Consider the following 22,556-nt stretch of genomic DNA (forward strand, 5'->3'; position numbering starts at 1 on the left):
TGATAAACGCATTTTGATACTAAAAATCTGTCTTCTGGTTTAACTTAAAAAATACTTACATTTTGCGGTTTTAGTAACAGAGAAGACTTAGTTGAATCAAACTGTGTTTCCCCTAATACGGACGAAATTGGCTTTTTTGCGTTCCCAAAGATCATTGTTAAGTCCACGTTTTATTTCTATATATATATATATATATATATATATATATATATATATATATATATATATATATATATATATATATATATATATATATATATATGAATTACCAAATTACCATCAGTAGTGCGTCACAAAGTAGTAAAAAATAACCCTTTTGCTGCTGACGCAGCAATCTATTGGCGAAGAAATTAAAGCTTTCAAGACCTCAACTCAGATGCTTATGCGTCAAGTATCATGTTCTCACAAAATTGCTTTACTTTGAATACTGAGAAAAGCGTGTTTGTATACTTTGTTAATAACGAATGCATAAAAGAAATTTTAAACATTTGCTGAATTTTATTTTCAACATACAATCTTCATCAAATGTTTAAGTAATCTTGTTGTTAATAACTTGAATTTCAAAGAACACATTTTTCTACAGTTAACTTCCTACAGCTAACTAAAATAATGAGTGAAATTTTTGGTGTATCTTGCAAGATACAATATATTTTCAGCAAAAAATCTGCTTTAGTTTTATCGTTATTACAGAAAAAGCCTAATTGAGTATAGAGTATTATTTTACGATAATGCCGGTAGAACAAAATTTGTTAAACTGATTTCTGAAAGAAAGAAAACTTTTTTGTCTAAAATGTCCTCAAAGATTACTTTACTCAACTCAGATTTTGACTATTTCTAAAATTAGCTTTGTGTTCAAGAAAACAAATTGAGTTGAACATTTTTTCACCTACTTATATCCTCAGATGCTTTTAGCTTTCGTTAAATATAGCTATCTGGGACTTTTTCATAGACTTGGGATTGTTGCGGTGAATGCGGTGAATTGCGGTGAATTATTTATTTTCACCGCGTTCTCGGTAACGGCGGCTTTTTTTCACCACTCAATTCGGTGAACTATTTTTTTTCACCGCTAGATGAGGTGAAAGAAATAATTCATCGCATCAGGCGGTGAAAAACAAATCACCGCCTCCGTGAACGCAGTGAAAAAAATAATAATTCACCGCGATTCACCGCAAAAAGATGTAAGAAATACGCGGTGAAAACTATTTATTTTTACCGCATTTCACCGCATTTCTTACGAAAATTCACCGCCAAACCTTGACCCGGGGGCTCACTGCTCTATAATTATCTGCGTATGCGATTCACTGAAGTAATTCAGATGACACAAATTCTTGGTGTGAAGAAGTGAAGGGTGGTTCTTAGAGTTTGAATCCCCTCCTCGACTCAACCCCCCCCCCCCCCCCCAGAGTCGGTTAGTCGGTTGTTTAAACTGGTGTTTTTTTCCGTCGGTTATAAATTTCTAATAACAATTCTGGACAAAATTACATTTCTTTTCAGCGAACCAAGACGAACGACTCAGACAAATTCATTCACAAGCATTCAAAATTCACGCTTTTCTGACACCAGAACTTCCTTCTCAATTCCGGAGGAATTTGGATCCGCAGACGTTGCATGTGAAGACCTTTTGGACGACACGGTTCTGGTAGACTTTCTCAACGATTCATCTCCAAGTTTGTCTAAGAGGGGTCCATCAATATTTATGGACTCGGTTGCTTTTGAAGAGCGGATTAGTAGAGGCAAAACACCACATAGAGGATCGTTTTCTGGCGTTTCAGATGGCGAGAGTATTGCCAAAACACTTTGTGTAAGTTTTGGGGATAGTCCGTTCCCGTGTTAGGTTGTCACAGCTAAAAGTTGCTCAAATTGTAAGAGTCGCGGTCAATAAGGTGCATTTTTGTATAAAGCATTGCAAAAGTCCAAATATCGCAGTTTCACTACAGTTTTAAAAAGAATTTAAAAAAATTTGTGATTTTGAGTTGAAACGTCAACCCGGGTTACGGGGCATTGGAGACACTTCTGACGCCGGAACGGTCTTAAAGAGCCAATGCATGTTTTGAACTATTAATTGAACCAACGACAGAGTTTGGTCTGTGCATTATGCCAAAACAGACTGTATTCTGAACATTATAAGTTTCAACTAAAAGATTCTGACTGACAAAAAAGCGCGGAGTAGCATTTTCGTGGGTAACATTTTATTGATTTATTTTCAATGAGTAAATTTTAAATGAGGAATTTTTATTGAGTAAATTTTTATTAGCCTCGTCATCTCACAAGTCGGCTATTATTGCGCTTTTCAGTTGTTACAACTCAAACTGGAGTATTGATTTTCTACAGGTTTTCTTAGCTAAAGCAAATTTATTCGAGACTTCAATTTTTTTTTCGCAAAACTGATCTTCTGTATTAGGACCTTGACCTCTGTTTTGGAACATTGCTCTTTAGCAATACCGTAGTTTCTAATAAACAATAAAGGTGATAATATTTAAGGTCGACATGTCTTTTTGAGAAGTTTTCTTACCACAACAGTACCTCCTCCCTACTCTAATTATCAAACTACAGACACCCCTAACCATCAGCCATCCCCCCTCAACCACCTACTCCCTCAAACACCTACGCCCCCTCAACCACCTGACCCTACACCCACACCTACTCCTGCCCCCACCCGCATGCCCCAATATCTTCCCCTCTCATCCACACCGTTAAACTAAAAATTGAGTAGATATTTTTTGATAACTTCTTTACAACGTCAAATAAAAATTTGTTTCTGGGTACCTAACTTTGCCGCTTTTTCTACATTTTTCGTGAAATAATTTCGCTAGGCTAGTTTCATTCTTCATTCATTCGGATTTTAAAAAAAATCAGGTCTTTCACAATATAGTCCCCCGACCCACAAAATTTTAGCCCCACATTAATGGTATAATTATAACGATGGGGGCTACAGTTTATATGACCATCACGTTGACGGGGCTATATTGGGAACGACCCAGAAATTCAAACGCAAAGAGCAGTTGATCAGCGAAACAAACATAAAATGAACGAAGTCAATGTCAAAGAACGAAATCAAAATAACAAACGGTAAGAACTCACAGAGCTCTAGTTTAAATGTCTGTTTCTTAGATTTCGTATAAATTAGTCTAAGTTACCAACTCTAATGCTTCCTGTTATTGATACTAATCCTCCTATGTTCTCATTAAGAGACATGAGTAAGCACGAATATCATTTCCAATGATGATAACGTCTCTCCCGATATTTTTGCAACAGACTTTTTTATTTCATTTTCTTTTCTTTACTTGTTTCGGGGCTAATCTTGGTCCTGGAATTAATCGCGGCTATTTTCCGGCAATCTGCCGGGTACGTTTAATGAGTATTTTTTGCGTAAGTTTTTATTGAGTATTTTTAATGGGTAACTTTTATTGAGTAAATGTTTGCTAAATTTATCTGCCAACCATGTTTTATATTTTAGGACTTCAGACAGAAAACAAACCACGTATTTCGAGTCTGTCTTTCACCGAATCGCAAGTCACACCCCAAAGCCACACAAAACAACCTTCAGAAATTGGAGCACTATTACGTCATTTTCTTCAAACCATTTGACCGCCACGACATTGTGATTGTTTTTGGAGCACCAGCTGATGATGATTTCAACCGTCAATGCGCTTTTGACCTTGAATCAATAATTTGTGGTGTTCAAGCTTATATTTCACAGCTGCAGGACCCATTGTTCTCTGCAGAAGAATTAAAAACAAAACAACAAGGTTTCTTTCAGTTTCTTTTGTACTTAATACTAAAAAAACTGTACAACGCCCCCCGCGCTGGAGTATGAACATTTATAATTGCTATTTATACCCCTTTTTTGGTGTCTATAAATTTCAAATTGCACTGGACAACCGCACCTCATGTCAAGCTAAGCGAATTATTTTTAGCGTAAAAACTTACAATTAGCTAGTGATAGATACTTTTCCAAAAAAATTGTTAGAGAATTTACGATAGTTACCTTGCCTGCACAGAAAAAAAAATTTTTAAAAATATAATGTTACTTTTCTTAAAAAAAATTTTGATAAATGATTCAATTTTTGATTTTGGTTATGTTCATAAATAAGGATCACAATTTTGTAAGAAACAAGTGTTGCCTGATACTTTAATAGCATTTTTAATGATGTGAAGAGGTCTGAGAAATTTGATGGGGAATCCTATTTTCATTCATGAACGACTGGCGAAAAAGGATGTTATCATTGAAAAAACAGCTCGAGAACTGGACATTCACTATAAGATTAAGAAATCACACTTATGGCTTTTGATGGTGAAAGATATCAATCAGTTGATGACATCAGCGAGCTCCCGGATTATCAAAGGAGACAACAAAAGAGTTTGCAAATTATTCAAAATGGTACTCCATTCATGAATAACAAAAGAACCTATGCTTTTTCGCCTGATATGGACGCAACAAACAATGGAAATGATATACCTATGAACAAAGAAACAAAATATGTACGGTGTTTCATTTCAGCAAAACAAAAGTTATGCATCAAAAAACTAACATTCACAGTCTTGCTTGTTAATATCCGGTCTCTAAACAAACACCTTGAGGAACTTCAAGTTTTTTTGCAAAACATTTGAGTCCCTACCAACTGTGATTTGTCTTGTTGAAACTTGGATACAAGAGGGTTCTCATGAAAAACACTTCAATATATCAGGTTATCAGAAATAAATGCTAAAAACAGGGTGGGAATTGTTGGAAGTGTAGCCATGTTTTGGAGGGAGGATATTCTACTGTTAGATAGCTTTGCAACGAACTATGATGAGAGCCTGGGTATAAAAATTAGAACAAATAACGAAAACTATATTTTGATTACATACTATGTTCCCCCTGGGTTCAATAAAAATTAGTTCTTGACTGAATTTGACAGCTATCTTGAGACTATGGTGGATGCGAACCAAAATCTTATCATATGAGGAGACTTCAATATAGATCAACTATTTCTGACTCCACTAAAAAAGCGATTTGAAGATGTTATCTCTAGTAACGGTATAAACCTAATCGATTTGGGTATAACTAGAGAAACGTCAACAACAAAATCATCCCTCGATTTTTTTCTGACAAATATCAACAAAAATCAATGCATAGTAAATTCTATCAGTTACGACATCACAGATCATTATCCAGTATGTTTCAGTCTAACAAAAAGTATGATTAAACCCAAGATAAAAGCATCTATACGTCGCAGTATGTCTGCCTTCAACAACAAAATACTGTTTGAAAAATACAAAAAGGAACTGGAAAACAACTTAATCATATTTCAAAACAACAATACGGATCAAACTTTCAACGCATTTTGTAACTGTTTACATTTTGCAGTCGACAAACACCAGCCTTTGGTTGAAATAAAACAAAAGAAAAATAGGAATCAATGGGTCACAAATCGATTAAAAAATCTTTTTGCGAAGAGAAACAATGCAAAAAAAATGGTTGAGAACAAAAAACAACATCGATAAAAATAGATATCTTCAACTGAAAAGCAAGAGCACTCAAATCATGAACGACACCAAAAAGAATTTCATGCAAAACAAATTTCAAAACTGTGGTAGGGACTCAAGGAAAATGTACAAAATCTTAAACAAATTGATAGGCCGGAACAGAAGAAGTGATGTGAGTTATAACCTTGTTTTCAATAATATTGGAACTGATGACCCCAGTAGCATAGCTGATTATTTCAATGAACATTTTGTAAATGTTGCAGATGAAATAGTAAGCAAATTACCTCAAATAAGCTTTCCTTTATCTAATTATGCTGAAGAACAATCTATGATGCTACATGAAACAAATATAGTAGAAGTGCTTTCACAAATAGCCAGCCTACAAAATTATTTTTCGCATGGTGTGGATCTGATCACTAACACCTTCATTAAGAGATTTGACAGAACTTCAGCCCCATTTTTAGTTAATTATATCAACGAATTGTTTTTGAGCGGAGTTTTCCCAAATAGCTATCCAACCATATTTCAAAACGGGATTAAAAACTGATGCCAATAACTATCGACCAGTTTCGATTTTGCCGTCTTTTGGAAAAATATTTGAAAAAATTATTAAAATCAAAATTCTCAACTACATAGAGAAATTCAAAATTCTTGGTGGAAATCAGTTTGGTTTCCGTAATCGGAGATCAACAATTGATGCACTCGTAAATGTAGTGGAAAACAAAAGGTTGGAAAAAGAAATAGGGAACAATAGCACCAGGGTCTTCCTAGATTTGAAAAAGGCATTCGACACTGTAAATCACTTGCTGCTGTTGAAAAAATTAGAAAACTTTGGAATTAGGGGTCAGGTTTTAAGCTGGTTTTCTTCGTACCTCAAATCAAGAACAAAGTGTGTTATATAGAAAAATAGAATATCGAAAGAACTAATAGTAAAAAATGGAGTTCCTCAAGGTTCTAATCTGGGTCCTGTATTGTTTATACTGTACTTTAATGACTTTATGGACGCTTGTAAATTATCCACTCCGTATTTTTTTGCCGATGATACCAGCTTCTTTTTCAACCAGCTCCCTTTTCAAAAGAAAACCAACCTCTGAAGAATTAATTACTGAATTTCATTCAGTTTCACATTATCTACATCAATAAAAATTGGTTTTAAACGAGTCAAAAACTTTTGTAATGAATTTTTTTGAAACTAAAGCAAACACAAACATACAAAATTGCCCAGTTCAGAAGTGCAATACCTACAAATATCTAGGAGTAATTTTAGACGCGAATTTAACTTTCGAAACACATGTGGAATCCACTTGTTTAAAATTAAAGAAGTGGATCGGAATAATTGCAAGGCTAAGGAGAACTTGCAGTCGCAACACCGTTTTGATGGTCTACAAAACTACGGTGGTACCAATATTTGAGTATGGACTTCTTATTTATGGTGAAACAACGTTAAATAGGCTTCAAAAAATTGAACAGTTACAAAAGAAAATTTTGAGAATTGTCTTTAGAAAGAAACCAAGTGACTCCATCTTTGATACTTTATTCGAGTTCAAAATTTTGACAATTTGTGAATTATACATAAAACATCTGCTTTCATTCAGCCTTAAATCATACTTTGGGTTGCATTCAAACAAAATGATGAATGAGATTTTGACCGCAAATCAAAAATTTTCGTACAATACTCGCTCGAAAACCACTCGCATTATACAAACAAAAACGTCAAAAAGAATTTCAACTCGGACATCTCTGGGTTATCGCGGTAGAATTTTGATAAATTTTCTATTGAAACAAAAAATACTACCTGAGCTGGAACAAGAGACCATGTCCTGTATAAAAGTTAAAAAACTAGTCAATGCACTTGAATATATCTTGATCATTCAAAACGGTATGTTAAAAAAAATTTGTCTTTAAATAAAATCTCGGCGCTTAATTAAGATACGTTAGTATTTGCAAGCGTCCACTCCTGATGAAACTTTGGATTTATGGATTTTTAATAGTGGATTCTGCTGTGTCCACAACTTCTGCGTGCTTTATAAATTAACAGGAGAAATTCAAATTCAAATTCAAATTCAAATTCAAATAATTTCGGGGTAAATTCAGCGAGGTGTTGATAGCCAGATGGTTTCGCTAACTCATTGTTTTGGATGTAATTTTACGCAGTATTGCCAAATAAATTAATAAAGGTGTCCAAGGTGGTGAATTGAATTAATGTTTTTGGTAAATAATTATTTGAAATCTTCTGACATCTGAAATTAAATGTAATCTAATCTAGTTAGGAAGCAAAGTTCATAGACATCATAAACAATGAATTCTACAACGCATTCTTTTTGAATTTTTCTGTTTTATTTTCAGAAATTGTTACCAAACTGACAAAACTCCTCGCCACTCTAGATCCCGAATCGGATGCAAGTGCTCAATTCCTCACTTCAATTCTCAACTACTTCATAAGCACTGCTACCGAAAACAAAACATTCTACAATAGGAACAAACAACTGGCCAAATGCTACGATGTTCTCTACGCAACTAAACACTGTTATGAGAAACTGTTTCTGGGACAGGATTTCGGCCGAGTGGAGTTGAATGAAGATGATTTGGAGTCTTCATTTCACATGCTTAGAGGCCAAATTAACAAACTGAGGTTGGTTTGTATTCTCAAGTTATAAATTTGTTTAAAATGTGATGTTTAAAAATAACATGAAAGAAAGATGCAAAGTTTGATATCAGTTTAGTATACAATGCAAATTGTGAAAACAACGTGAAAACGCAGGAACATTACAAAACAAAAGCTTTAATCTGGAATTATTGCAAAAGTTTTGCTGAGCAGCAATTGGGAGTTAAATTTTAAGTTTTTTTTTGTTCCCACACTTTTTGAAAAAAATGTGAGAACTTTATGCTAGCCCCAATTTTTTGCTCAGACAATATTTTTTGCTTTTATTGAGGGCGTCCCAGACTAGCATATGTAGTATAAATATGAAGCTCTCTGCGTCTAGAATTTCACTACAGGGAGAAATTTTAGGAATTTCGCATTTTGTTTTGGAAAAATCATAACATTTTCTACCCAAAATTTTGGGCAATTTATCCTAACTTTTGGTCAAATTTTGGTAAAAATTTGATAGAATTTTATCAAATATGACAGCTAGCGGTTTTCTTCAAGGCTATTCTTGAAAAACAAGTTTCTTATCGTTTTGTCAATGTCTCCAAACAGAAATTAAAAAAATGCATTTTTGATGAAAATATTTGCGTCAAATTTTCAGCCAATTTTTAGACGCTTTTATGAATTTTTAACCGGTACCTCAACTGTGATAACTTAACACTTTATTCAATCTTCCATTCGTTTTTTTGTTTATATCTTGATAATCAGTCAGAAAATCTTTGAAAAAAATTATCTTTGGAAAATTTTTGAAAAAAAAACCTAAGAATGTAAAAACCACAAAAGTAATTCATGCGAAAAGGTAGAAAAATAGAGAATTTTTTAGTTTTAGTGATACTTTCCCTTTTTGCGCATGCACGGTTGACCCTAAATCAATCAACAACGCCTCACTTTTCATTCTTAGACTACACTGCGAAATCAAAAATGAATCAGGTACTTTGCCAATTTTGAAACTTTGATCATATTCTAAGCCACTAGTGAAATTGGTCTCATATTTGTGTCAGTTCCTAAAAAACAACAAACATGAGTTGTTAGAAGCAGCTCCAGATAATCTGTTGGTTATTATTGAGTAGCAATATCTTTTTTTTTCGTTTTGGGTGCAGTCTATTTTACTTTTCATATTTTTTGATGTTTTTGAGGCCAGTTGGGAGTCAAATTTGAGGTGGTACATCAAGTAGCAGAAAGATTATACAAATTGAAGCAGCACAGATAACTAAAAGCATTAGGCGTTGGGGCCGGAAAGCTATATCGGAGATAATCAAGTTTTGGCGAGTTTCTAAAAATAATGAGGAGATTCTATCACTGATTAGCTTCAACTATATGAATCTTTTTTTATGGTTTTTATAATTTTTTTTAGAAAACCAATTGAAAGTAATAGTTTCGAAAAAAATGTTAATACTACTTAATTATAGTTCTCTTATTCAGTCGTTTTGACGGCTTGACTGGCTATCATAACTGATGATAATTTGTTTTGATAAGAGGCCCGTTTTGGGCAATCTGCTTTACCATAATCAAGGAGTTAAACTGATTAGAAATGAGGGTTTTCTCAAAACAGAACAATTTAATATTTGAGTTTTATTCTGACATTTTTCTCTTTGTTTTGCTTAGTTTCCCCTCAAGTTACTGAAAGTGTTTCCGTTTTTGAATTACAGTAATTTGTTCCGTCTCATTTTTAAAAAAAATTTTTAGCTTTGTTTTTCCAGGAAACAAATTTAACAATTATATCTACAAAAAGTTCAGTTTTTATTCACCATTGACGGACAGAAACCATTAAAAGTTCTGAAAAACTCTCTGCTACAAATATTATCTGCTTTTTGACCCTGCCTTTATGTAGCTTATTGTCCTATCAAAATTGTCATTTTTTAGAGAATTCTAACTTTCAGATTTGATGCTCATATGATAATAACATTTTTGTTCTGGGTATTAAAGCTAAAACTACATCATAAAACTGTTTTTTTATGGTATGGTGCTTTAAGGTCTTTTTTCCTTTTCAGTGGTATAAGAACTACCAAAACTTTCTTACTAAATAAGCGCTTTAATATAAAAAAATATTCTCAAGATGTTCTACTTTGTCATAATTAAAGCTTTAAAAATTAGATGTTTTGGAACAAATGAGACGCTACCTTGTTCAAGAAGTCCAACCAAATTTGATATTGTTTCCCGCTCTTCAGCTCTCCGCAGTACTTCTTATTGTGGTGGGTTGTGTCATTATGGTTCCTATATCAATCTGTGTATTAACAAAAATTTTATTTACTATGAAAGCACGGGCTTCAAATAGTGTATTTGGCTCTTCTTTCTCAATTGTGTAACTCATCTGCTTTATCATTAACTGAACATGTCAGTAGTCCTGAAAGCAGTCAGTTAGTTCGAATTGAATTATATTTGTTTTTGTTTTCTTGAATTATTCTGCAGGACCCGTCCTGCTATGTTTATGTACTTTTTAAACAGATTGATTCATTTCACTGGATTTTGTCCTTGTTTATACGACTGCTAAGCATCAGTTTGAAGTCTACACGTTATTTAATTCCTTAGTTGTAGCAAAACACCGTTTAGGAGATTGCGCATGAAAAAACATGGGATAATTATGTGAGACAAACTTGATAAAAACTTTGTTTGGTGGTAAAACAAACGTTTCTGCAATATAGTTTTCCCTACATTGATTTGATTTGTTATGCTTTGAAATCCGAATGTGGGAACATTCTGTGCTATGCACAGAACAAGCGAGCTTTCTTTTTAAATCTAATTTTAGTTCAACCTATTCAATTGCAAAAGAACTGGCATTAAATTCTTTTTTTTAACTTAGATCAGTTTTATAAATTTGAATAAACTTTTGAGAGAAAATTTCAGCAAGAAGTTTTTTGTGTATAACGGGCAGAATTAAAAGCAAGTTTTGCATTTGATGTTTTTTCAGCATCAGTGTTGACAAGCTGCAGAAATCCTTGTTCTCGAGATCAAACTCAGTTCAAAAAGAATCACAACTAGTTCACGAAAAGCTGAAAAAACTGCTCGAAAGATTTCCGTCTCTTTTGTTTTTCATTCACACAAACAAAACCACAGGATTCAGTTTATGCCCTAAACTGGATTTGGGAAAACAAAATATGAGGTGGATTCGAAAAATTAAACTGGCTTTCGATGCCACCAATTTTACACTTCGATCAAGTCGGGCCACCGATCTAGTTTGGAGAAACGAACTGTTCTTGGTAACGAGTCAGCAATTGATGACGTCATCAGATGTTTTAGAAAATTTGGACAGAAGTATTTATCAGTTGTTTTGTGTACATTTACCGATTTGCAAAGCGGATGTTGCTTTGAATTTGGGCATTTCTTTGCATAAAATAATTTGTGATGAAATTTACTCAACTTAATGTAGCCAATTTAAGTAGATTTAATTTTCTGGAAAAAAAATTTTTTCAGACGTAAAATAGTTACTTTTAGAAGTCACTGCATGATGGAGTTTTAAATAAGCATGCGATGACCAAATAAATATCAAAAAGTAGTTATGATATTTCGAGATAACATAATTAATTAGAACTACAGATTGCGTAAGTGCACGTTGCGATGGCAACTTTCATGGAATCTCAGGTCGAAGTCATCTTTCGAAATGGCTTAAGAAGATCAGACTATCAAAAACGAATCAGGAAGTTATGGTGTGCATGTGTTGGGGCGTGTGTTTGGGAGGTGGGGTAGAAAAAAAATTAAAAATTATTTAAAGTCTGCCTCAATTTTAGAAATTTTACGAGTATAAGCGTGCCTGATTTCGAACAAGATAAAGTCGGCTAATAAAGAGCTAAATCGAATGAGCCAAAGTCTGATCAAAAATGATACCAAACGAGCCTTAGTGTGATTGGAATAGGCAATATTTTCAGAGCTAAAATTTGATAATTAATAACCTTAGAGCAGCCAAAATGACATATCAAATAGACATATCAAGCCTAGGTTTGGTTATCAAAACTCTCAATGACAAGAGCAGGATTATAAGGGACCCAATATATAAAAACTGGGATCTATTCTGTTTGCCCACCCCCCCCCCCCCCCCCAGCTTAGTGGGCTTATATCTTTTACCCCCCCCCCCCCCCCCCCTCAAGCGCACTTGCTATTTTTTAACATAGTAACGTGCTATATAACAACATATAATTTGTAACTGGGGAGGCGTAAAAACAGGGGGGGGGAGGGACAGAATAGATCCGAAAAGTGCATAAACAGTCAATGCAGAGGCAGAGGTAGGAAAAAAATTTGTGTACTTTGGCGCTTATCACAATTACCCCAAAAAGTCATAATTGTTAACATAAAAAATATTGATTCATAACAAAAGAAATCAAGGAACAGAAGGGCACGTGCGCACAATAAAAAGAGGATCGGGGGTGGCTCGTACAGTGAAACGAGCTCTTTTTTGGGATCTCGGATCCGCAAATTTGACTTGGGACGTCTTATCAACCATCGTCACAGAAAGAAGGTGTCTATTAAAGCATAAAGAACTTAGCGAAAGAACTTAGAAATATCTTAGAGTATTAGATTTGCTTAAACAGCCTCTATGAATTAATGTTACTAACCAGACCAATATGACAAACTGAATAACGCAGAGTAGTTTTGATAATATGAAATGAGCTAAAGCGGCGAATTTCAGAAATGTTGTTATTTACTAGATCTACTTAGATGATCTTGGAACTACGTGAAATCCTTAAATGTGAAATAATTTTATGCATGTAAAAAAATGTTACCACATCGCACACACCAAAATCGCCTCATTTTTGATATGTTAACCTCTTCAAAAATGTAACTTGTAAATACTATATTTGTTTTTCTGACTATATATACGAGCGATTTTTGCTATATCTTCACAATTCTCTTCTCTTTTAAATCTCCTAAAATTAATTCTTATTCTCTTAAATATCTTTTTAGCTTTAACAGCTTCAATCTCTAACTTGCCAAAACTCATCCCGCCTCATCGGGTTTGTTGCGCTACAGTGTTCGTAATCCAGCTAACAGTGTCTAATCAACTCACGCCTTTTGACGCACGTCACAAGCGAAAACGGAGATGAGGATCCGCAGACTCCATATCACTTATTGATTTATCGAGCCTTCCCCAGCAGAATAGTCTATGTATTCAACGACAACTCGTAGTTAAGGACGAAAATCTGGACACCGAAAAGATAGCTTTTGGAAGCAATATAGAGGAGGATGATCCAAAAATCCGTACTTACTCTGAGCGCTGGAAGGAAGAGGACTAATTCGGAAACCAAGCTTGCAGTAAACGATATGAGTTGGGTACTGGAGAACCTGGACTTTCACTGTCCGCGACGACACTGCTAGAAATTGAGAAGTAAAAACCGACCCAGTTCTTTTAACTGGCCTGGCTGTGAATTTAGCACTTGTTCTCTTTAAGCCAGACCTCATGAATGTTATGGACATCGATACTTCCTCATATTTTGACGCTTATAATATTGTATAATTACAATATATTGAATTGTAAAATTGTAATATAAAATGTAATAATTGTTGTAAAAAAATGCTGATTCATAACGCAAGAAATCAAGGAGCAAAATGACATGTGAAAACCATAATTTCAAGCTAATTAAAACACAAAGAGCAAAATCCAGAGAACAAATCTTAAGTCAAATCACGAAGATTGACCAGTCAACGCCCCCAATCGAGCACCCCGAACCCCCATGAAGTATTGTGCTTGTCAGACGTAGAAGATTTCAGCTTTTTGGTTATAGTGGCAAACTTGTAGATTGAACGCCCAGTTTGTGGACGGAAGATGCCAGCCACTTGATCAAATGCATGTGAAAGAAGTTTAGTTTTGATAAAATTGTTTGTTGCCAAATTAAATTGCATGTATGACGCTTTGAAAGTATTATGATGTTAGTTTTAAAAATAAGATAGTCATTCTTATTTTCGACAAATTGCTTTTTTGAGGTATTAGAGTATTATTGATAATTCGAACAATCGGCATTACGAAGTTCTCAGCAAATGTGTTATCGCAATACTATTGGTTTTTAAGAGATATCGTTGACTGGGAATGATTGAGCCAGCGTCTGATCAGATGTTAAAATGAGTGGCATAAAAACAAGCAACTCTCATTAAGCGAGCTAAAATCGCATCTCAAAAAAATTTCCAGCTTTTATTTCGGTGTTTTTATCAAGATGTTTTCATCAGTACTGGTAATAGACAAGTCTTCTAGTGACCAGTTAAAATATGTCAAAAAATGAAATAAACCAATAGATTCGTCTTAACGATAGGCGAACATGTCAAGTTTTTTGTTCAAGAATCTCGAGTGGCGGGTTTTGGAGTATAATGGAAGGGGTTTTCTTTGGTGAACTGTGAATAACTCTAAATAAAAATTTCAGACCTGTGGTCTCCTATTATATGTCATTGAGTCCCGCATTGTAGTTTTTAGAGCTTTACTTGATTTTTAAAATTTTCATAGTTTTTGGAAAGTTTTTAAAGCTCAAATAGTTGACCACCTCAAACTTTAAATTAATCATAATTCAAAACTATGTCGAAAATAAGCCAATGTATAAGTAAACCGACGTAAAAGTGGATCACATATAATGCACTCGTTATGATCTCATTCAATAAAAACCTCGTCAACCTAGATGGAGCATAATATTTGCAATTAACATTGTATTCCATTTCACCAAACAAACAAAATATGTCAGTTGTTAGCCATCCAGAGGTTGCGGGCCCCAGTGGAACATTTTCAATGACCAAGACTCTCATTCGCTGTGGAGTGTAGTCCGGAAACCACACTCTGGCTATCGCGGCAGATATCTCGAATATCACTTGACTGCTTTTGTGAAATTGAGATTGCTTGCCTGACGACTTGCTTAATCGGTGCCAAAAATTTGATTTGCAAAAAAAAATGTAAATCAGAATAGATTTTGCGGACTTTAATTACTAAATTTTTGTTGTTCTTAGTTACAGAGAGAACAAAGCCGGATAGAAATCGAAGTAGAATTTTAGAGTAAGTTTTGATTTAATCGTACTTGAATAATTTCTACAAAAATTTGATGACTTCTGTAAACGCTTCATGAGTTTCTTCTACTTCATATTCATAAATGAATCGTCTCCTCATTGATTGTAAGAGAGAGAATTTATAAGCTATAATTTCCCGTATTTTGTATTCTAACCATACGTTGATGCAGCGTTTTCACCTGGGAAAGAATGTTTTGTCCTGTTTCAGTTATTGCCCTTTTTTGTATACATTGATAAAGAAAGTATGCTGATAGGCGATTAAGGGGACGTGTTGCAACCTGTATTCTTTTTTCCGGAATATTTTCAGACAGACAAATTGCGGCAATTTTTTCAAATATTGTGTAAATTTTTTTATACATAAAGAAGACGACAACTAATTTTGGTTCCGAAACATCAACTAAAGAATAAATTGGAAGAATAACCTTTGTTTTTGTCATTCCTAATTGGTGGTTGGAAAATTACCTCAGCTTGTTTTTTGTTGAACAGTTTTAGCTTATCGAAATAAGGAAAGTGCAAAATTGCAAGTGTAATCATTACAAGGTACGCAGAGCATATAAAGTTCTAAGTTTGAAAAAGACAGCAGTTTTGTTCACTATATCAGGCATCAACTCTTCGAGGAAATTGGATTTTGTTACATAAAAGAGGTTTCCAGCAGCATTCAATGTTATCTAATACATTTTTTTTCGATTATGGTTGCAAGCTCGTGTAGACTGTTAGAAATTTGAAAGAAAACATAATTTGTGATGGAATGTAACCGAAACGTATTGAGAAATACTACGAAAACAACACACAGTTTTGCAACTACTGATCATATCTCAACTCAACAGATAAATTAAGTATCTGAATTGGGCCTCAAGTTATCGCTATTTAAGTCCAAGCAACCAAAATTCAGGCCAATGAAAAAACTTTGAGAAAATTTAAAATTCAAAATCAAGGACAATAGTTAATTTGTCCGAGAACACAAGGGACATTAATCGTGCTTTGTTCCGTCTGATTTGTCCGCCGTTAACGTATAATTTTCTATCTATCACAACAATAAAGCTGAAACAGAACATTTGACAAGTGTAGGAATGGGAAGTTAAACCTAAGCGTTTTTCGGAAAAGAACCATCTTAATACTGACCTTTAATTATTCCGAACACAAAAGCGAATTCTTAACTTGAAATTGTACAAAAATAATAATGGTGAAGAAATTTAAACTGATGAGAATGGTTGAACAAGTAAATATTGACTCTGATAAAGATTATATCATAGATTGAACACCAAAATTCTCACCCACGTAATATTGGATTAGAAACGCAAATTAGGGGCCTAGGTTATCAAAGTCATGAATGACCTTCTGAAAACTTTTCCCAAAAAGGTATTTTTCACCAAAAGATTATGAACATTTGGTAAAAAATAGGACTAAACTATCATAACCAAACATAGATAAGCAGTATATATACGGCTCAATTTTAGTCAATTTTTGTAACCAAAAGCAGTCGGAAAATAATTATTTTTTCGTGATAATCCAAATTGAGGAGTAAGTTTTATTAGACGAGTGAGTTAATATATCTCTGTCGTGGTACTGAAAATTGTAATAATTGTTTGAACTAGTATACTCTGGTAAATATACTTTTCGTTAAGTTAACTCAGCAAATTTTCCACTACTTTCTCTAAACGCTTCGATACTTGGCACTCATAGGCATTTGTAACTAGTTGTTCTGAAGGAACCATAGCCTTGTAATAATTAAGATTGGTTGAAACTTAATATTTTCTTTCGGTTTTTGTTAATCAACATTGTAATTGTACAACTTTAGTAACTTCACAATACATCTCTAGCGATCTGAAATCATACTCAATCTAGCTTCAATTTATTGGATTTAAATTAGTTTGGTGACTAGTAAAGTAGTGATCAACCAACCAATAATTAGGTTAAGTTAGGTTAACGATCTGGAGGACAGCATCGAATCCCGGACAACATCAAGACGATTGACTTCTGAGAGTATTAATCGGCCAAGCTCCTTCTAGGAGACCGCATAGTGAAGCCACTCTGAAGGTAGGCCTGCCTGCTCGTAGAAGACTTGGCAAATTAAGTTAACCCATGTAGTATGGAATGGTGAACCAAGTAGACAATTAAAACGGTCTGCAGTAACCTGAAGTACCTGATGGGCAATGTCTTAACGTTCTATCAAGTTGGTTAAAACTCGTCTGGTTGGGTTGTGCAGTGAACACCGACTAGCTCTTCACGTCATCTACTATTTGTTTTAAATATATTGGTTGATCGATTAATTAGAAAGTGAACTGAGAACCTGGTATATTTCTCAATCTTAGAGTCACCAATTTATTTCATTTGGTAAACACTTCTTAGAAGCTAAACTATCATACAACATAGAGAGGCACTACAAACATATTCTAATATCATCATTATTATCGGCAATTGACTACAATTCTATAGCACCTGAAAATACTTTCCTTAGGACTTGAACGGAGGCCTGGTATAACCCTTTAGTCTAGTTAAAAGTAATAGGTTTGTGAAGTTACTATCCAGTCCAGTAGTTTTCTCTAAAGATAGATTCTAGGAACAATTGTGGAATTGTGAATAGGGTTAAAACCTCCAAACTAAATATTCAGATTCTATAACAAGGTATTGTTTTTTTGCCACAAAAAAGAGAATAGTTTTTAATGAGATAAATTTTTCGCAGTTTTCAATGCTGTTTTTGATTTGTTTTCTTTTTAGCCTTAATTCTGCTCGTTTTTCAGTTTTTCAATTTTGGTTGTTGCATTAGTTTCATGAAACCTAAAATCGTTTATGCAATATTTTTTTCAGTCCGCAATAACGAAATTCAAATAAGGGAATTAGTTTTGAAATTTCTTTCACCACCAATACACCGCAGAAAAACCTTTAAAATGATTTTCCAGAGAAAAATTTGCTCCCGCAGAAGATCTTTTAGAATGATTCGTATAGTTTTGACTAAGAACGACTCTTTTTTGTGATCCAGTGTGTAGAATGTGCAGCAACAAACCATGTTATTAAATGGAAACCTTTTTTAAGTTCTTTTAACATAAATTGTACTAAGTTTAAAGAAAACTAATATGACTGCATTTTGTTTCATTTTTCAAGCGCATAATTGTCTGTATTTCGAAATCAACTGTATATTCATGTTAAAAATTGGTTGCAGTGCCGTCAATGTTTCTGCAGGCAGATAACTTAAAGGAAGCAACAGGGATGACATCAAGCAAAAAGATTAACCAGTCATTTGTGTTCTCTTGCTGTAATTTTTGATTTTTTTGCAAAGTTCCTAGATTTTGTTTGAAAATTGAGCATGTTGCCCGACGTAAATGAACGAAATTTAATCAAATATGCAGAAATTTTTATCGGGTCTTTCTAAACAAAGGATAACCCCCTAATATTAAAGCTGGTCAATTGCAGTGCAAAATCATTGATTGTCTTTTTTTCCCAAATTTCTGGTACTTGAAAATTTATTGTTCATGGGAGAATTCAACTTATAGATGAAACCATTACGAGGATATATAAATATATATATATATATATATATATATAAATATATATATATATATATATATATATATATAAATATCCTCGTAATGGTTTCATCTATAAGTTGAATTCTCCATAGAACAATAAATTTTCCAGTACCAGAAATTTGGAAAAGAAAAAAGACAATCAATGATTTTGCACTTTAATTGACCAACTTTAATATTAGGGGGTTATCCTTTGTTTAGAAAGACCCGATAAAAATTTCTGCATATTGGATTAGATTTCTTTCTTTTACGTCGGGCAACATGCTCAATTTGCAAACAAAATCTAGGAATTTTGCAAAAAATCAAAAATTACAGCAAGAGAACACAAATGACTGGTTAATCTTTTTGCTTGATGTCATCCCTGTTGCTTCCTTTAAGTAATCTACCTGCAGAAACATTGACGGCACTGAAACCAATTTTTAACATGAAAATACAGTTGATTACGAAATATAGACAATTATGCGCTTGAAAAATGAAACAAAATGCAGTCATATTCGTTTTCTTTAAACTTAGTGCAATTTATGTTAAAAGAACTTGAAAAAGGTTTCCATTTAATAACATGGTTTGTTGCTGCACATTCTACACACTGGATCACAAAAAACAATCGTTCTTATTCAAAACTATACGAATCATTCTAAAAGTTCATCTGCGGGAGCAAATTTTTCTCCGGAAAATCATTTTAAAGGTTTTATATATATATATATATATATATATATATATATGTATATATATAGAGAAATATATATATATATATATATATATATATATATATATATAGAGAGAGAGAGAGAGAGAGAACTAATTAGGGCACAGACTATCTGATGTTTATGGCACTGATGTGAGTACTATGGAAAATGTTTATCCTTCTGCACTACAATTTGCTATCTCTATTTAAATGACTTCCTATTCCTTTGAAAAGAAATTCCACTGAATATTTTTTTGAGTTTTTAATATTTTTTGTCTTTTACAATTTTTCATCATTGGACGAAAGCTGGGAGATGTTTAACTTATATAAGAGTGAGAAAACGTGATACGTGAGCAAAACCTATTAAGATAAATTTTTCCAACATTTTTTTTTCGACAAAAAATTGAAATCGAAATTTTTGAATTTTTGTCAAAATATGTACAAGCGTTAAAATGTTAATTGTTGGTAGCTTCCAACAATTCTGTTTTTTTGTTTCGACTTTTATATATCGCAAATTTCTAGTCGCCAATAAAATAATGGCAAAAAGATGACAGACAGCAAACAGTTCTCACTTTCACGGTTGAGAGAGAATCTGTGTTAATTTTAAACTCGGAACAACTCGCAACAACTTGGGACTCAATTAGCTACATGATTTGTTCAATAAAGGGATAATTGAGGAGAAAGTTAATTTACTTGTTCCGATTTTTATGTAGATTGGCGAAAATAAACTCAAAAGTAGTAATGAAATTCTTCTGTCAGCGAAAATTCTTTTTGTGAGCTGATTTTTATGGTGGAGACATCATAAAGCACTTTTAACCTTATATGATTCCAATAAGCAAAATGGCTTTCAACGATCATTTAATTGCCGCAATCCTGATATCACTCATATTTTGTCCCATATCACACACGAGCAACAATTTGAGTTCCCTTATATAGTAATAAGGGCTCATAGAGAAAATCTTGAGGGAAATCCGTTTTGAAACACCCTCGCCCATTTATTAAGATTATAAAATGGAACACACTTACAAATTGCGTAAGTTTACTCGTCTCCTAAATGTGCCAATAGCTAAATAGCAATGGACAGTAACGATAGGCTTTGCTGCTTTTGGTGTCTGACCTTAGTTGAATACAATCAATTTTTAGATCAGGATCGTGCCATAATAATTGGGATGATTCAAAGGCAATTGGTCAGTGCTTTTTTGGAAATTTTTAGCTAGCAAGAGCACATTAACAAGCCTCCCTGTTGACTCTAAACTGAGACGCAGAAACCATTGTTGACTTCTTGTATCTGCTTTTAGAGTAAAAAATAGGGTTAATGTGTAAACAATCGCCATCTCTGTTTCGGGTTTTGAGTTTCTCAGAAGAGTTTCTGCAACAAACCGAAAAAATTCAGTTACATTTAATAATTTTTGCGGAAATTTTTATTAAATACTGTGTAGATTATTTTTTCATAAAGAAGAAGACAACTCAAATTTTAGTTCCGAAACATCAACGAAATAATAAATTGCAAGAAAATCCTTTGTTTTTGTCATTCCTAATTGGTGGTTGAAAAATTATCTCAGCTTTTTTTTTTGTTTGAACAGTTTTAGCTTATCGAAATAAAGAAAATGCAAAATTGCAAGTGTAATCATTACAAGGTACGCAGAGCATATAAAGCTCTAAGTTTGAAAAAGACAGCAGTTTTGTTTACTATATCAGAGATCAATTTTTCGAGGAAATTGGATTTTGTTACTGAAAAGAGGATTCCAGCAGCATTCATTACTATCTAAGACATTTTTTTATCATGGTTGCAGGCTCGTGTAGACTGTCAAAATTTGAAAGAACACATAATTTGTGATGGAATGTAACCGAAACGTATTGAGAAATACTACGAAAACAACACACAGTTTTGCGACTATCTGATATTTATGGCACTGATGGGAGTACTATGGAAAACGTTTATCCTTCTGCACTACAAATTGTTATCTCTATTTAAATGACCTCCTATACCTTTGAAAAGAAATTCCACTGAATATTTTTTTGAGTTTGTGATATTTTTGTCTTTTACAGTTTTTCATCCTTGGACGAAGAACGGGAGATGTTTAACCTATATAAGAGTGAGAAAACGTGATACCTGAGCAAAATCTATTATGATCAATTTTTCCAACAATTTTTTTACTTCGACAAAAAATTGAAATCGAAAGTTTTGAATTTTTGTTATCAAATTATGTACAAGCGTTAAAATGTTAATCTATATGCCCGTTTTTGATAATAGCATCTGTCACACTGTTTAGTTTTTCTGTTAATTGTAGGTAGCTTCCAACAATTCTGTTTTTTTGTTTCGACTTTTATATATCGCAAATTTCTAGTCGCCAATAAAATAATGGCGAAAAGATGACAGACAGCAAACAGTTTTCACTTTCACGGTTGAAAGAGAATCTGTGTTAATTTTAAACTCGGAACAACTCGCAACAACTTGGGACTCAATTAGCTACATGATTTGTTCAATAAAGGGATAATTGAGGAGAAAGTTGATCTACTTGTTCCGAATTTTATGTAGATTGGCGAAAATAAACTCAAAAGTAGTAATGAAATTCTTCTGTCAGCGAAAATTCTTTTTCTGAGCTGATTTTTATGGTGTAGACATCATAAGTTTTTTGATGTCTAAACGGACAAAAATTGTATCACCAAACATGTTAACAGTAACAAATTTGCCTTAACTTTTTTCTGTGCTGAATCACTTTTAACTTTATGTGATTCCCACTCGCAAAATGGCTTTTAACGATCATTTAATTGCCGTAATCCTGATATCACTCCTATTTTGTCCCATATCACACACGAGCAACAATTTGAGTTCCCTTATATAGTAATAAGGGCTCATAGAGAAAATCTTGAGGGAAATCTGTTTTGAAACACCCTCGCCCATTTATTAAGATTATAAAATGGAACACACTTACAAATTGCGTAAATTTACTCGTCTCCTAAATGTGCCAATAGCTACATAGCAATGAACAGTAACGATAGGCTTTGCTACTTTTGGTGTCTGTCCATAGTTGAATACCATCAATTGTTAGGTCAGGATCGTGCATTCGTCTGTGCTTTATTTTGTAAACCTTCGGCTAGAAGGAACACATCAACGAGCCTCCCTGTTGATTCTAAACTCAGACGCAGAAACCACTGTTGGCATCGTGGTAGCTGTTTATGGTTGATTTGTAAACATTTGCCATTTCTTTTTCTGGTTTTGAGTCTCACAGACGAGTTTCTGCAACAAACAGAAGAA

General features: G+C 33.5%; 2 protein-coding genes across 2 annotated transcripts in view; both read left to right on the forward strand.

The window, feature by feature from the left end:
* The window catches only part of LOC142351437 (uncharacterized), a 376,474-nt gene that overhangs the window by 227,131 nt on the left and 126,787 nt on the right, over positions 1–22,556 (forward strand). The gene's annotated exons all lie outside the window — the stretch shown is intronic.
* LOC142351701 (uncharacterized) lies at positions 1,071–13,079 on the forward strand. Its single transcript, XM_075403845.1, has 5 exons — positions 1,071–1,075; positions 1,495–1,801; positions 3,458–3,749; positions 7,816–8,101; positions 13,013–13,079. Exons 1-5 carry the CDS (start codon positions 1,071–1,073, stop codon positions 13,032–13,034), a joined length of 912 nt encoding a protein of 303 aa, XP_075259960.1. The 3' UTR covers positions 13,035–13,079.

This window comes from Convolutriloba macropyga, chromosome 13, assembly GCF_964194025.1.
Source record: "Convolutriloba macropyga chromosome 13, txConMacr16.3, whole genome shotgun sequence".
Taxonomy (NCBI): domain Eukaryota; kingdom Metazoa; phylum Xenacoelomorpha; order Acoela; family Convolutidae; genus Convolutriloba; species Convolutriloba macropyga.